The following is a 16,505-nucleotide window of genomic DNA, read 5'->3' as shown; positions in this document are numbered from 1 at the left end:
AGCCAATCAAAGAGCAAGGTAAGGGAAAACCCACTCCATCCTAGATTTTACCACAATTGGCAGTAATGTCGCAATCTGATTGGCCAATTTTCCTTTGTCGACAAGTGTACAGACAGCGCTGCTCGTGTTAACGCGTCACACAACGTGTCGCGCACTTAAACAATCATTTGATACGAAGTCGATAAAAGCAAAAGCAAACTGGTTTCAGCTCGTGAGTACACAACATTTTGACCACTGTGATGACGAATATCGTTGTCCATAATAGTCCAGACTGTCGATTTCTTAATGTCTTCAAATACTCAATTCGAAAATTGTCTACATTTTTGTGGGAAAGACAACCTTAATTTGCTTTTCGTTAACTCTTTTCTTTTATCACAACAGCCAAGCTGAAGTTCTTGATCACTCAAGGACACCTTGTACAAACCCTAAAGACTTCATACCTGACACTAAAGACAAGGTATACGTGTTTTACATCAGGATGGAGCAGCCAAAAGACTATACCACATGGATAAACGTTGCTAGATGTTTTAGAATCTGGGATTTAGAAGCCCGTGGATTCCATAAAAGTCTGTGGAGGATGTGGATCAAAGGCAATCATGTTTTATATGTTGGGTGTCCTGCGTCACCTTATTGCAGTCACAAACCGACTAATGTCGATGCTATTTATATGCCAAATAAGGAAACAAGACCGCCCGATGATAGATTCTTTGCCAAGTAAGATTGGAGTTTGAGATTTTGTCTTCCAAGACCCATTGACAGCGGGCCTGGAAGTGTTAAGGATGGATTCAAAAACGCATCGATGTAAAACGCGTTTTGATATCCGTCACAGTGTGACTGATTTACAAGCTTAACATCGACACTATTACAGTGATCAATAACAAAAGGCAAATGAAATGATCTACCTCAGACTATCTTGGCTGCATCTAATTGCTGGAGTCGCAGACACGATCTCATCATCAGTGCCGAGCGCAGGAGAACACACGTGGTCAAATCGTGAGTGGCATTAGCTTTGCACCTGATTGGTTGAGTGAGTGACATGCTAGAGTTTTTAAACCAATTGCATAGCCTGGATAAAAAGTGAGGCATGAGCAATTTTGGCGAATTCTCAACACTCCCCTGGAAAGTCTTCTAAATGCTGAATCACGTTCACCGGTTTGAAAATCCCGAACAGTAAACAATCATGAAGATAATTTTATATTTTTTGCACATTTGTGCTTCACAAGAAATTGAACCACAATAATAAAACATTTTTAGACTTCAATTCAAAGACCTCGTTTGCACAATTTCTTTTCGAGCCTCAGCATAAAAGCTGCTTATCCTCCTTTGAATTATTATTATTATTTTTTTTTTAACTTTTCTATTGCACCAATTCAGTTACCGGTGCAAACCTTTCTACTCTGGATCGTTTTTCATCATAAGAACTTGTATCAATAACAAAAGATCTTTATGAGGACAATTAGATATTACCGTTAACCGGTTAACTTACTACATTTCTTGGCGATGAAGTTTCTAAGTCGGAGACTGAGAGCCTTTTGGCGACATCTGTCTAAACAGTTTCTATGAGAGAGGGGGTGACAACAACCTCGAAAAATGTAACAACTCAAAACAGTGCTAAAAACACCCCCCTCGGTGTAAAATATGAAATCTCACAAAAAGATAGATCAATAATAATAATAATTGATAATTTTGGCGCTGGAGGTCGGCTCTGTTTTTTTTTTTTATTTATTATTATTATTATTATTTTTTGTGTGTTTGTTTTTTTGCATTGTTTTGGGAGATTTTATCGTATGGTTCCTAGGCTACGGAAATCGAAATCGTAAAAATTTCGAACATTTTTCATTTTCTTTGTTTCCACGTCATCGATGAATGCAAATTATTTCGGCTGATGGCTTTGTCTAAAAAATCATGCACAATCGCTTCGTAGATAAATCAGCCAAAAAACAATGAAGAAACAAATGGCAAAATTGGTTTCAAGTTTGACTCGACAGGCATCCTCGTCGAGAGCTGTTTTCAGAATCAAGCAGAAGTTCACATTGGCAGTTCTCATTCGAGTGCTACTGTGTGCAGCAGTATGTCTTACTTTTTTCGGAAATATAATATTCCTACTGGAGACGCGAAAAATGAACAGCGAAGGTGAAAACCGTTTAACCTATCGGGAAGATCCTCACCGATCATCTCGTAGAGATCATGAAGCAACCAAAAGTAATATCGTAAAGACAACTACAAAAGGTAATAAGTCTCTCTGGGTTTGGATAATTTTTAGTAAGTTTATCGGCTCCCTAATGTTTATATTTTTTTATGACTGGTGAAAGGAACTAATTTTAATACCGCGGGAGGTCGTGTTTTCAATATTGTGCGTGTGATTGTGCGTACATTTGCTGTGTCAAAGTTAAATGGCAATTTTATACACGTGAAAATTGGCAAAACTACCATCTATTACGACCAAGTCAGTCTCTATAAATTAAGAAGTTTACCTCATGATCCAGCGGTTTAGGGTAGAAATCTGGGATGGATCATCATGCTGGGGTCTTAGGGAGGAAATGTTTCTCTCACAATGCCTTTTAGTACCTAGGAATATCTTGTGACGAGATAATAGAAACTGTTTATAATCTCTTGCTGTGACAAGAGACTAAAAATTATAAACTCTCGACTGTGCATAGATACTAGAGGTAATACAACGAAATTTCCTGTATAACGCAAACTAATAATGATTCTACGTCATTCTCTTTATAGCAAGAGACAGTGTTCCCAGTCCTTTCTTTGTAGAGAACGCCTTGAATTGCGCAAAACTTTAAATTTTCAGTTGGAAAAACTGGACGAATTACATGAGGAGAGTGAAAAGGGATGATATCCATGAAAGTGCGTCTCATTGTGTGAACATTCCTAAGCTGAGTTCATCCAGTCCCCGGTCTCGCGCTAGAGTATCGTGTCTCGTCTGTGAACAAACCTCCTTTTCTTAATGAAATTGAATTGAATTGAATTGAATCTTTATTAAGTCATAAGATAAATAATCACATATCCTATGTTACAACATTAAAAGAAGGTATATATATAAATTACAGAGAAAATCAAGATAAAAATTATAAGACTAGATTATGTTTAAAAATTAAGCGATTAACAAACGTGTTTTTGAACCTATCAGTGTTTATTTTAGGATGGTGACTTGTCTCTTTCCTCAGATTGTACTTGGTTGATTTCTTTTTTGGCATTATAGCTCTTAAAGGGTGTATTGTATTATTAAAAACATTCTTGAAGATACGTGTGTCCTGTTGAACTAACAATTCGTCGTCTGGTTCTTGTTTCAATGTGTAGGATTTTTAGACATAGAAGTTTACTCCAGCAAAGAAAACGCGTCAGTGGTAGTGAATGGAAAAATAGTAAGTACGCAATGAAATTGGTAAGTACAAAGTTATGTGACTAGGGATTCCCTTGTCTAACGGTCAAACCTACCTCGATGTAGCTGAGTGCCTTCAATTCTTTTTTTATATCAGGTTTATCAGGAGCTGAATCGTCTTGGAATGAATGTTGTGGTTCTTAATCAAAACACTGGAGCTGTCACAGCTTGGAGGAGATTTGATACGTATTCAACAAACCAGGAGTCCACAGAGATGATGGAATTCATCAGCAGTCTGCCAGATGGACGGATACTTTGTCTGGCTGTTAAGGTATTTCTTAGCGTGACCGCTTATACTTTCTTGTTATCAGTTTGTTCATCGATGTGGTTGAAAAAATCGAGGCGATTCTACGATTCTGTGTCTAATTATCTCATGTTTCTCACAAAAATAAAACATATCTTGAAAATATTTTCTCAACAGGATGAAGCCACTGTAAGTCTGTTGACATCCACTCGGAGCTTCCTCCGAAGCCGTGGTAGCAGCTACATACAACAGCTACAATGGCGTGATATGTGGGCATTTGTGACGCAAGATGTAGACAATGAAAACCTGGTGTGCGCTGAAGGTTATCAGCACTCAGCCAGTAACAAGGAGTGGGCGGCTCCTGTCAGAATCCACACTACAGTTCCAATCTCAAAGCAAAGCACGACGGAGTGCCAATGGGTAAAAAAGGATGATAACCGCCGAAGGAAGGAGTTTTGCGATAAATTTGACGGCTACGAAGATATTTGTAAATGTAAGGGTTTACACTGAGAAAACTGATTACCGGAAACACTTACACGTACAAAACTGACCGATCTGATAACTGGGAACTGAGAGCTGTGAATTTTACTCAAATTCTCTCTCATCTTTGGCTGCCTTGGACTTAATCAGTACTTGCCAGAATTGAAATGATTGCAGCTGGAATTATTGCTCGTTAACTATGCAATTACTAGCACAGACTTTTTTTATAACAATTTTTGTACGCAACCACCATGGGGGAGGGGGGTGGGGGAGAAGGGAGGCACCAAAATTATAACTGTCAATAAGAAAGGACCATTAGAATACTATAAAGCCTTATGGTTGGGATCGGGTAAATTTTATTGTAGCATAACCAAAATTCCCCAACCCCTCCCTCCCTCAGGTGAAAGCTAATGACCCGTCCCTTTGAAGCATGTTTCTATCACTAAAGGAGTCTCTTTTTTTGTTTTCTTTCGCAGGCGAGAATCCAGATGTGTTAGACTTTGAGCCTCCCCTATTACCGGATGGCAGTCGAATCAACCTTCCAGTGCTGATCATGGCTAGTAACCGCCCTTATTACTTGTACAGAATGCTTAAGACGCTACGACAGGTCCATGGGTTGAATGGTTCGATGGTAACAGTGTTTATCGACGGATTCCTGGAGGAGCCAGCTTTACTTGCCGGTTTGTATGGGCTGAATGTCGATCAACACGAGGGAGTCAGTGAACTAAATGCAAGGATCGCGCAGGTACTATGCAGAGCTCAATGATTGGTTTAAGGAAGCTTGTTCTGCTTTCTCAACCAATCAGATGCAAAGGTGAAGTCAATCACGATGTGATCACATGAATTTTACCGCGCTTGGCTTTTCGAAATTTTATCACTTTAGCTTTGGTAATAGAAGTCTTAATTGAAGATGGTGCCATGCTGCACTAACTTTTAATTTAAAAATACGCTAAATAACACGGTACTACAAATCATGAGACGTACCGAAACACTCACTAATAAACACGAAATGCTATTCAGAACGTGCTGAAAACAAATATCTGCTCAATTTCGTAACACAGTTGTTTTGCTATTCTCCGAGCGACTTTGCCTATCAGAAAAGTCCTGCGCGCACATGAGAGAGTTAAAATCCCACAAGTGTACTTTCCCACACGTCCAAGCTTTCCCTTAAGTTTGACATTCATTATTTTTTTCAGCACTACAAAAGATCGCTCACAGCCTCTTTTGCTCGTTATCCTGATGCTAGTGTTGTGGTCATCCTCGAGGAAGACCTTGACGTATCTCCAGATATCCTCACCTTTTTTAATCAGTTACTTCCGGTCTTGGAAAGCGATGACAGCCTTTATTGTATATCAGCTTGGAATGATCAGGTAAATAATTCCGACACTGTAGTAGTTTGTGTGTCTGGCAAAAGATTTTAAAAAACTAAAAATGAAAGAAACGAAAGCAATGAATGAAAAATGAGAGATGAATACACGGATAAATTGCTGACTAGTAAAAATCATCGATGAAAGGCCCGGGGGAGGGGAGGGAGGGGAGAGAAGGAAAAGAGAAGAAAGGAAAATGAAGGAATTTAAAGAAAAGGCAGAATGGGAGAAATTAAAATATAAGAGAAAGGAAGCGGAGGGAGTAAAGGAAAAACAGCTTGCAAGTAGGCTTTAATTGGCGCTGCGATAACAGACGTGCGAGATCTACAGGGTCCACGAGGGCCGCGCACGAATCTTGCGAGTTTCACCGCTCTTGTCGCAGTGCAAATAATAGCTTGCAAGCCAAGGAAAAAAATGGAGAGACCGCTTTATAAAACAACGGCAGAAGCTCTTAAGGATTCAATTGACTTCTCTAAATCAGCCTCCAATAAATCACTGTTTGTTAGCGATGCGAATGAGTACCATGGTAATCATGCAAATGAAATATCGTAGCCATCTGTGGTTAATTGGTTATATCAAATAAGTTGAAATTGTAAATTGGCCACGGTAACGAATAAAAAAGAATAATATAGCTAACCTTCCAGTGATAAAAATTTCTCTTTATCAGGGTTACACACACGCCGTTAAGGATCCAGCAATGATCTACAGAGTTGAGACAATGCCAGGACTTGGATGGTAACTGATTACGCGAGTGTATTTTTCTAATTTTGGTCGACAGGCTTACTGTCTAGCGACCAAACAGGGCTGACTTGAGTGCTTGTTATCACTCGGTATTATGCTTTGTCCCACACTTCCACCTACTTTCACAAAGTAGCCCGCGCTTTCACGTACAGTTACACATTACTAATAGCACTACCATAGACTAACACGCACCATTGCTCACAATCACGCGCTACCAGACACCATAGATTGTTATCACGCACGGCCAGTTACCGCACTATTCACGCGATTTTTATGACTAGTAACACTATTACGGAATAGTGCGACATTTGCGCAGTACCACTGACCAGAAATCTCTATCACTATGCTGATGTAGCACACACTAAAAAGCACAACGGAATACTATCATACAATAACGCGCACACACACACACTAGCGCGCACTGTCATAAAAAAATAATTTGAATATTCGTCGAAGGGCCAACGCTAGAAACGTCAGCTTTTATAATCGTAACGGTGGCCAATTTACCATTTCAACTTTGTTGATATATTCAAATTATTTCGTTACCCCCACCGACGCAGCCCCAAACAGTTTCTTTAGAAACTATCAGCCTTTGTCATAAAAAGCACGTATTGTTATATAGCTGGCAGCGCCCGTGGGCAATATGGAGTGAATCCTGTGTCCTGATTGGCTAACCAAGCAGTTAAGATGGTCCATCTTGCCCGCTGCTAAGGAAAATTGTAAGGCTAATTTCTACACTTGATCTTTAGGGTTCTGGGGCGAAAACTGTACAAAGAAGAACTTGAACCTCAGTGGCCAGGTCCCGAAGTGATGTGGGATTGGGACATGTGGATAAGGGGCCCACATGTAAGAAAGGGCCGAGAGTGCATTATACCGGACATCCCTCGCACCTATCATTTTGGGGCCAGGGGACTGAATGTGAACCCATACATGCAGAGGACTTACTTTTCCGCCCGTGCGCTGAATACTAAGCCAAATGTAAAGTTGAACGTGGATATCATGTACAAGGAGAATTATGAAAAGGAGCTACAGCGGTTACTTAGGTAAAAATCGTTTCAGTTTATTGACAAAATTAATTCAGGATTTCATTGGATTTGAACTGTGTTTGGTCGACCACATCCCCGCGGATCTCTCAACCATTTATATTCAAAGTTGAATCAAAAGCGTTTTTCCCGCGCCTTAACCGCTGTTCACATCTATTGAGCTCTCATGTGATATTTGTTTAAGCCAACGTTATTGCATCAGCCAATCAGTGCTAAATAGAACTGAAAAACATTAAGTAGTGATGTAAATAAAAAGTAAGGTCTGCACCCGCGCTAAGTGGCTCATCCAGCAGGGCTTCGTTTTCTTGTTAAAGAACACAACACAATGAACTGGCCAGATCTCGAACCCAGACCTCTCAACCCAGAGCCTAGCGTACACGCACTGCCACTTCCGCTACGGCGATAATTTTTTTATCTTAAATTTTTTCCATTCTTAATTTTTTTTTTTCAGAGAAGCTGTAGTCTTAGATCACTCAAGAACTCCATGTACGAACCCAAACGATTTTGTTCCTCTGGCGAAGAACAAGATCTACGTGTTCTATATAAGAATGGACAGCATTTACGACTTCACAACATGGTCAAACGTAGCGAACTGCTTGAAAATATGGGATTTAGATCCGAGGGGTGTCCATAAAAGTTTGTGGCGACTGTGGCTGAATGACAATCACGTGTTAATTGTTGGCTGTCCTGCGTCACCACACTGTATTTACAAACCGCGCAGATTACGACCAATTTACATTCCCGAGAAAAAGAAATCTTGAAATTGGGGGTTCTTAGCTGTCTGTTGGCAGGACCGAAGCCAGTGTAAATATACATCACTCTTTGCACGCTAGGGTCGCGCTTGCGATTAAATTCAGTCTGAAGTGGAATAAGATACAAGTGCTCGCACAGAGGAAATTCGAAACTGTTTGCACCGGGTATGCGTAATGAGAAAGAAAAAATCAGTTTTTCACTCCAAGCGCAGGTCTCTGTAACCTGTAGTTTATTAAGTTACAAAAATTTTAGACTATCTATTTTCATTCTCGCAAATCTAGACCTGACTCCCAATATAACGAATCCGTTGTCGTTAACTTGAAGGACTTCTGTCAGACCTAATTCTTAGCAGTGCATATAGTCCTATAATTATTTACACTTTCGCTAAATGATTCTTTGATTCATGATGTAAATACCTCACTAAAATCCCGTCTAAGTTTTCATGTGAGTTCAAAACAATCCGTTTTGAAGCTTTGCTTGAAAATATGACTAATTTAAGTCATTTTGTAGTGTTGATATTCCCTGCTCGTCAGCCACTCGCTTTATACTCCTTACATTTATGCTGAGAACACTTAAATAGAGAACACGGAACAAACGAGAAAACTATTGCGTTGGAAATTGTCTCACAGCCATCTAGAACAAAACATATTCCGCCTTGAGTATCAAAAGTTTCTCTTTGGAAACTTCACCGATACTTTTTAACTTCTCTGCTGGAACTCAAGTTGTCAAGCTGGATATCAACGGATTCTTCTTCTTTCTTCTTGAAGTATCTTCCGCCAAAAAATCCCAACATCCCTCCCCCAAGCGCTATGGCTGCTCCGGCCTTTATTCCAATGGCTAAGCCTAAAGGACCGCCACACACTCCACCAACTAACGCGCCAACCACCGGATAGGCAAATCCTTTGAGTTTGCTGGCCTGAAAAAGTAAAAGAAAAAAACACACGTTTTATTAAGTAACATCATCACGTCTTAGCTCACTTTAATCCTTCCTCTCACACGATGGACGCACGAAACTTGTACGCCTTTCACACCAAAGCAAAAACACGTTTTAAAGCTGTTTTGTCAAACGCAGTTTGAATTTTTTTTTTTAACAGAAGCCGCCTAAACTGATGTTTCTCGACTTCCAATTTAGCGCAGTGAAGAATAAGAGTTAGTGAACCCTCTGTAGCATTCAGTCTTTCAGTTTCTTTTGTTGAGTTTTATTCAGCTAAACCAGGTTTAACAAAACATGTTTAGCTGGCGTGCACGGGGAATAATCCACAAGTTCCATACCAATGACACAATTCTCCAATGTTGCGCGTAATCTGTGCCGGATTAGTTTTTGCTCGGGTTTGACCAATAAATCAAAAACATTTCAAAAACTTGGAAAAGCAGAGATCTGTGTTTGTATGTAAACAGAATGGAATATTTCACGTCGTACAAGTATTCAATCCTGAACATACACTATACTTTACAAGATGAAACTATTCACATCACAGCAAACATCTTCTTTGTTCATTATGTTTCCTTTCTGTATCATTTTGTATGATGCAGTTACAGTGTAAGAGAGAATTCGGTGGAAAATATCCGAATGGCAAACGCGCAATTGAACGTTCAATCATCTTTGAATTTCACTAAATTCAAAGAGGGGATCAAATGAACCTGTGATCCTCTATGCCACGCCCTATAATGTTCACCCACCTTTCCCAATGCTCTGGTGCCTTCCTCTACATTAATTCAAAGAGGGGATCAAATGAACCCGTGATCCTCTATGCCACGCCCTATAATGTTCACCCACCTTTCCCAATGCTCTGGTGCCTTCCTCTACATTAATTCAAAGAGGGGATCAAATGAACCTGTGATCCTCTATGCCACGCCCTATAATGTTCACCCACCTTTCCCAATGCTCTGGTGCCTTCCTCTACATTAATTTGAGCGCTCTCAATGTTGCCTTCTATGGAGTCGACTGTGTCTTGTTGCTCCTAAAATTCACAAATGAATGATTTAACATCACAAAAGAGACCCAACGGCTTCATGGGAAATCATTGCACAGATACATTAGCAGTGATTCTATCTCCTCGTTATTCATGTCAAAATTTTTTTCCCAAGATAATCCTTTTCTTTCAGAAAAGCTTAGATAGCTTCCATCATTTATCGCGTGTAACTGATGGTGGTTATTACATACATCTGACCCATGTCCCACCGTTTATTGAAAATGCGTTTTTGAAATCGAGTGTATATTTCTTTTAAGACGGCAACTGCTACCAGAACCTCTTGCGGTATGCCGCGTAAATCCATCGGTCATCAACTACAGTTAACAAATGGTAAACCCCACAGCATACACTATCGAGTTATGAATGCTCGCGGGAGGTTGCTAAGCACGAAAGAAGCGTAAGAGTCGCGCGAGGCGATAGCCGAGAGCGACTCTAACTTCTTGAGTGCTTAGCAAACCTCCCAAGTGCATCCATAACTCAATAGTGTACGCTGTGGTGTTTACCATTTGTTTTATAACATAACATTGATACATCGTAGCTAAAGAGTTCCCTTTTATTTAACAAATCTTACGTGACCAGAAAATACAAGCGCGCGCGGAAAAATTGTCTTTGCATTTGCTCACGTCAGCAGCGTACACCCATGGGCAAATGGGAGACCCTGAATTGACCAATCAGAGCGCGCGCTTTACTTTGGTTATGTTATATTAAAATTTCATGATAGGAAACTACAGTACTCACATGAACTATAGCTGAGAAGTCATGAATTAGTTCATTCAATTCTACTAAACCCTGCAAAGATAAAAAAGAAATGAAAGATACACTGCTTTGCAGCTGTTGTTTGGTCTGGCCACGCAATGAGCTTGCTCTTTGTTGTGTGACAAGATCAAACGACAACTGCAAAGGAAACTACACTTGAAGTTGAGTTTTCTGAATAATTAAAATAATCAGTTCAATTCACTCTCTAGATCTGAATTAAGATTCTCAACACTGTTTGCCATATATTTCCTATAATCTTATATCAGAGAATTTTGCGTAAAATCATATTTGATACTTTTCTTCACCTTTCTGCTGGAACACGGACTGATATTGTTAGGAGAAATTCATTTTTAGTCAGTCCTGGGAAGATGATAAAAGAAGCTCACCGATCTCAGCGAGTCCCAGGATACAACTGCATCTTTGTCTACTACAACTAAGGTCTGAAGCTTTTGAGAGTTACCATCTGGCTCTGTTGTAGTCACTGGGGGTAATGCTAAAAGATTTAAAAAGTTTAACAAAAACTGAACAAAATTACATCACTTTATTAACAAAGATACATTGGGTGTTTATGAGAATGAACTAGGCTAAGGTAAACTTTGTGATTTGGAAACTATTAAAGTTGCTTGTGATTAGCTCGGTGATTTATTCGGTCATACACTAACTTGAAATTTTTATCAAATGACCTGAAGTCAAAATTCTACTACCATGCTTAGATCGATTGGTATATATTACTGCTTTCTAGAAAACTTAAAGGAAATCAGAAATGAGAAAAAAAAACCAAGTTGCATTTTTCCAGGATTGGGAGTTTCTCCTTTTGGCTTGAAAAATAAAGGAAAAGTTGTATTTCCAGAGTTTTTTTGTGCTCGTGTGGCTGTGTTCTCATCTATTTAGGTTGAAATTTTCAACACTTAGTGGTTTATCATGCTGATTAACTGAGTTTGGTCCAGCCAGACAGGAAAATATTTGGCTCTGGGTGATGAGACACAAACCTCGCTGTGCTGTGTCTATACATCATGATATATGTGCATCAGTCTATACATCATGATATATGTGCTCGGTCTATACATCATGATATATGTGCATCGGTCCATACATCATGATATATGTGCATCGGTTTATACATCATGATATATGTGCATCGGTCTATACAACCAAATATTTTCCCATCCAGGCCTCCCAATCAGTCAATAAGTACATAGACAAGTACTTATTGACGGAGGCAGCGTGGCCGAGTGGTCAGAGTGTTGGACTCGTAATCCGCCGCTCCCAGGTTCGAGTCCCACCCTGACCACTGGATCTGTTTCACAGTAGCCCCGAGTTCAGATCCTTGGCATGATGCTTGTAAATAGCCAACTGGTTTGCCTCCGGCCGGTTGGGGTTCTTAATGATGTTATGTTCAATTTAGACCATTTGTTTCATTTGCAAGGACCACAATGGAAACTACTGGTTCACCAGTAATTGTGTAATCCTATAAAAAGACTTTTTTTTTTTTAGTTCCGTTCTAATAAATTTGCAAGAAAAACTAGCTGTTAATAATGTTCTGACATCTTACTAGTATCTCTGTATCTGGCAAAAGGCATTCTCTTGGGTTCCTTGTCCTGCTTTTCCCGAGCATACATCTGCTGCACCTCTCTAAAAGAGCTGACTCCAGCCAAGATTTCCTCCTGCAGCGGCTTAACTCCTTGGTCAAACTCAGGTATATCTGACACCTGTACTTGTTTTCGTATTTTTTCCATCTCTTTCAAGTGGGATTTCAATTGCTGTAAAATCAAGACAGATAACCCTTCACATCCGCACACATATATTCCCCATACTTTTCTCAACTTATTTCCTAAAGTTCTGACAGGGAGAATTTGTTTTACAATCAAGATCTCCTTTGGTTGGTGATCATTTCCTCAATTACTACAACCTTCAAATAGTATACCTGAACTGTCCTTGCAGCATTGATTTGTTCTTTATTTAGTTCAAACCAAGCTTCTGAACTGTAAAACTGCAAGACAAAAAAATTGACACGAAAATAATGAATAATAGACAAATTGGCATAAACAGGTAGTTGCAATCTGTTTTCCAAGGACCTCAGAACTCTTCACAAGAATCTAACCAGCCACATTGGCCATGTCTACAAGATCTCTATCTATTAATCTTCCTTAACCTTTTACACCCTAACATTAGTATGCATATTCTCTGTACTGTTCTCTATACATTTTCTAAGGTGTTGACAAAGAGAATTTGTTTAATGATCAGGAGTGTCATTAGTTGGTGATCATTATATTTTCTTGTGACCTTAAAGGTGGATTCAAGGATGATATTGTAAGGAGAATTTAGAATCTTGTAACTCTTAGAAGTTAAGGGGTTAAAAACACACAGAAAATTCTCCTACATGTGTGTACAAAAACCTCTGCCCCCCCCCCCCCCCCCCCCCCCCCACCGCTGAGATCAAACTTGGATGTGTGCATGCATCTTGGTCATCTCAGGAAGTGAGATTGAACATAGTAACAGGGTAAGATTATGGCTGACTACTGAGGCCAAAGTTTCACAAACAGAAGGCATTCAACCAGCTCAGACAAGGTGGTTTCAAATCCCTTTGCCAAAATCTTATCCTTTTACTTCCCTCCCCAACATTTCATTGCAGATAGTACACTAAAATATTACAGATCACTTACCTTTTCCATGTTTGTCTTGTGTTGCTGAAGTCTGGCAATATCTGCTGGAAGTGCCACTTGAAATTTGCGCAAAGTTGGTTCAAATCTTTTTATGGGGTGTCTGGGTAAGTTAGTTACTGCTTGGTCCACTGAAAAAATGAACAAGAATTACCTTGAAATTCCAATTTTCAAAACGGAAAAAACAAGCTATTCTTGACTAATGGTTATTATAACTGAATGAACATACTGCACATTGTCTGATTGGTCATTTCAGTTTCCAAGCAGATGTTTTGTATGGGTAATCACATGATTTCAAGTGCAATTTGGAATAAATAAGCGCGAGTAAAGTTTTTCAAAGACTAACAAAATTGCATGAGCCCGTAGGGTGAGTGCAATTTGTGGTCTTTGAAAAAATTTACAAGTGCTTATTTATTCCAAATTTCACAAAAAAATCATGTGATTATGTATTGCTCATATACATGAAAAAAATACGAGGTAGCTTCTCATAACTACGCGGAAGAAAAGCATGCACATCATGTGCAAAAATAATTTATTCAAACCCTGCAAGTGACATTAACCTTGACCAATCATTCTGACCAATCAGAATGTCCGGTTTTTTTCTTTCTTTGCACTGAATTAACCCTCTTCTGCACTGAATTAACTGAAAACTGCATTCATCTTAACCAATCAGAACTGAGAAATTTTTCATCTATATTATTAATTAGGTTATAGAGCCCACATGTAACTAGTTACATCATAAAAGCAATGGAATGCATTTTTAATGGGCTCTATAATGTGAGAAAGCTGCTTGGAATCTTGGGAGAACAATTGCATAGCTTATAAATTGCTCAACATAGGATCAAGATTTTTAGCTTTCCTCATGTTCTCCAAACATCCTCCATGGTTTTGTTGCGCTATAGCACCCAGAAAAATGAGTTCTATTACTGAAACAGATTGGACTGTAGATCGAAAGGTCCACGTTTGAGCCCGAGCTGGATCAATGTATTGTTTTTAGGGCAAGTTACTTTAATGTTACTGTACTTCTTGCCAATCAGGCCTGGGCTGTTCAAAGGGGAGATAATGCTATCAACTGGATAAATCTCTTCCCCTTGGATAGTGCAGTACATTTTGTTAACATAATAATAATAATAATAATAATAATAATAATAATAATAATAATAATAATAATAATAATGATACGGACAGGGAGAACAAGAAAGTATTGGTGATCAACATGAGCTGCCTGTGGGTAGAAAACAGGGAAGAGAAAGCTGCCGAAAAAACAGCAAAGTAGGGGCCACTGTGCTGGGAGCTTGAACAGAGATACCCTGATTATTGGGCAAAACAATATAACATTATTGTGGATGTACTCGGAGATTATTCAAGAAATGTTAGAAAGACACTTAAAGAGCTAGTGTGAGATGAGAGTGACACAACAGCTCTGCAGATACAGAAGTCAGTCATCACAAGTTCACTCAATATTGCGAGGCGCTCTAAGATTTTGAGATAAGGGATGTTAAATGTTTTATCACATTTAAGCATTACCATAGTGATATTATAGAACTTTTAATATTTAGATTGAGGATTTTACTGAACAGTAATTAAGTTTAGAACTACGGCTTTTATGATTAGGGATTGCCAGAGTTCACTCAATATGGCGAGGCGCTTTAAGATTGAAATAAGGGATACTAGATGTTTCATTACATTTAAGTGTTTCGATAGTGATGTATGGAACCTTTAGTATTTTGACTGAGGTTTTTATTATATTGCAATTAAGTTTAGGACTTTCATTACTAGGGTTCCATAATTAGGAATTGCTATAAGAATTTTAATTATAAGGACTTTGGTCATTGCATTGATTGGTTATGACTTGCTGCCCAATCATTGTTCAGGATATCTGGGCATCCAGAAGTTTTTACTGCCATAATAATAATAATAACAATAATAATAATAATAATAATAATAATAATAATAATAATTAAATGAAACTCCCCCATAGTAGCTTTTCAGCCACAATGTAGACTAAGTGCTTAAAAATCCTAACTGGCAGGAGGCAGACTAGAGGGCTATTTACAGAGTGCAGCCGAGGAATTGAACTAGGGGAAACCAAGAACAAATCTAGTGAGTGGCAGGTGGGGGACTTGAACCCGGGACACTGGATTAGAAGTCCAGCACCCTAAATACTTGGCCACGCCACCTCCCACCTCATTGCCTGCTGATTAGAGATTTATATATTGGATAGAGTCATCCCCCCTTTGAGCAACCAGGCCTGGCAGGAGTGTAAATGGGTACCAGCAATGGCCAAACTAAGCTAGAATTGAGTTACACCCCATTCAAAAGGCAAAAAGGTAAAAAAAGAAAGAGCTAAATGGGTCCATACTGTGTCAAACTAAACGCAGGTTCTATTTGGCATCTATTTGAGTTCCATATGCAAATAAAACTTGAAGTCCTGAATCAAATATTCAGCTTAAAATGTTAACACCAGGCGAGATATTATTTCTGTCGTATCAAAGATGTCTTGATCAATATCCCTTGAGGTAACAAACTGGTAAATAAAGTAGTTCTTTCTCTGGACACTAAATCCTTAAAAGCTAATAAACGGAGAAAGTTGATTCTATCTAATAAGGCATCCCATTAAAAAGTAACCTAAGTCTGTAGTAACATCTATCAACGAAATAAGATGGCATGGACGGAGATTCCTGCAATTAACGCATTATTTTTTTTGTACTGCGCATACTCACAATTCAGGTCGGTTGAATCAAAACTTGCCATTACTGTTTCCAAGTTTCAGCTCTTCTCTTTACCAATTCATTTGAAAAAATGAAATACACTCGACTTTTGCTAAGCCAATAATTAAATTGATCACCAACCATGCAATGTGCTGAGTTATTTAAATAAACGACGTTACGTTGAAGAAACGCTTTCGTCAGAGTTTGTACGACCTTTCAGCATTCTTCGATAGTGGCGGTGTCTAACAAATGGTAATAAACATTACACGCTAAATCGGTCGTAAACAAACCAAGAATTCCCGAAAAAAACTTTACTAAACTATGCTTCGCGGCTTCCTTGTCGCTACCAATGTCGCTTCCCAAAATTGATTGCTTCGTGCTTA

General features: G+C 39.0%; 3 protein-coding genes across 6 annotated transcripts in view; 2 read left to right on the top strand and 1 right to left on the bottom strand.

Moving 5' to 3' along the window:
• Window positions 1-1,261, top strand: part of LOC111325569 (protein O-linked-mannose beta-1,2-N-acetylglucosaminyltransferase 1) — a 22,366-nt gene extending 21,105 nt beyond the window's left edge. For all 3 annotated transcript variants that reach the window (XM_088745658.1, XM_088745659.1, XM_022929399.2), the window contains one exon: window positions 382-1,261. In XM_088745658.1, coding sequence (XP_088601784.1) covers window positions 382-718 — 337 coding nt within the window. In that variant the 3' untranslated portion in view covers window positions 719-1,261. The remainder of the gene's footprint in view (window positions 1-381) is intronic.
• Window positions 859-8,625, top strand: LOC148717128 (protein O-linked-mannose beta-1,2-N-acetylglucosaminyltransferase 1-like). Of its 2 annotated transcripts, none has more exons than XM_088745657.1 (9): window positions 859-993; window positions 3,313-3,377; window positions 3,492-3,665; window positions 3,816-4,131; window positions 4,595-4,863; window positions 5,315-5,488; window positions 6,153-6,220; window positions 6,976-7,269; window positions 7,721-8,625. In XM_088745657.1, the coding sequence occupies exons 1-9, from the start codon at window positions 894-896 to the stop codon at window positions 8,028-8,030; spliced, it is 1,770 nt and encodes a 589-aa protein (XP_088601783.1). In that variant the 5' UTR covers window positions 859-893; the 3' UTR covers window positions 8,031-8,625. The 2 variants fall into 2 exon arrangements, with proteins under 2 accessions (XP_088601783.1, XP_088601782.1); XM_088745656.1 differs by lacking the exon at window positions 859-993 and adding an exon at window positions 1,405-2,229.
• Window positions 8,235-16,505, bottom strand: LOC111325607 (syntaxin-17). Its single transcript, XM_022929440.2, has 8 exons — window positions 16,135-16,505; window positions 13,415-13,542; window positions 12,676-12,741; window positions 12,304-12,511; window positions 11,138-11,244; window positions 10,734-10,784; window positions 9,897-9,983; window positions 8,235-8,938 (listed from the first exon to the last, which is right to left on the bottom strand). Exons 1-8 carry the CDS (start codon window positions 16,163-16,165, stop codon window positions 8,708-8,710), a joined length of 909 nt encoding a protein of 302 aa, XP_022785175.1. The 5' UTR covers window positions 16,166-16,505; the 3' UTR covers window positions 8,235-8,707.

Source organism: Stylophora pistillata, chromosome 14 (genome assembly GCF_964205215.1).
Source record: "Stylophora pistillata chromosome 14, jaStyPist1.2, whole genome shotgun sequence".
Taxonomy (NCBI): domain Eukaryota; kingdom Metazoa; phylum Cnidaria; class Anthozoa; order Scleractinia; family Pocilloporidae; genus Stylophora; species Stylophora pistillata.
Note: the sequence above shows the minus strand (reverse complement) of the source record. Positions and strands in the feature narration are given on the sequence as shown.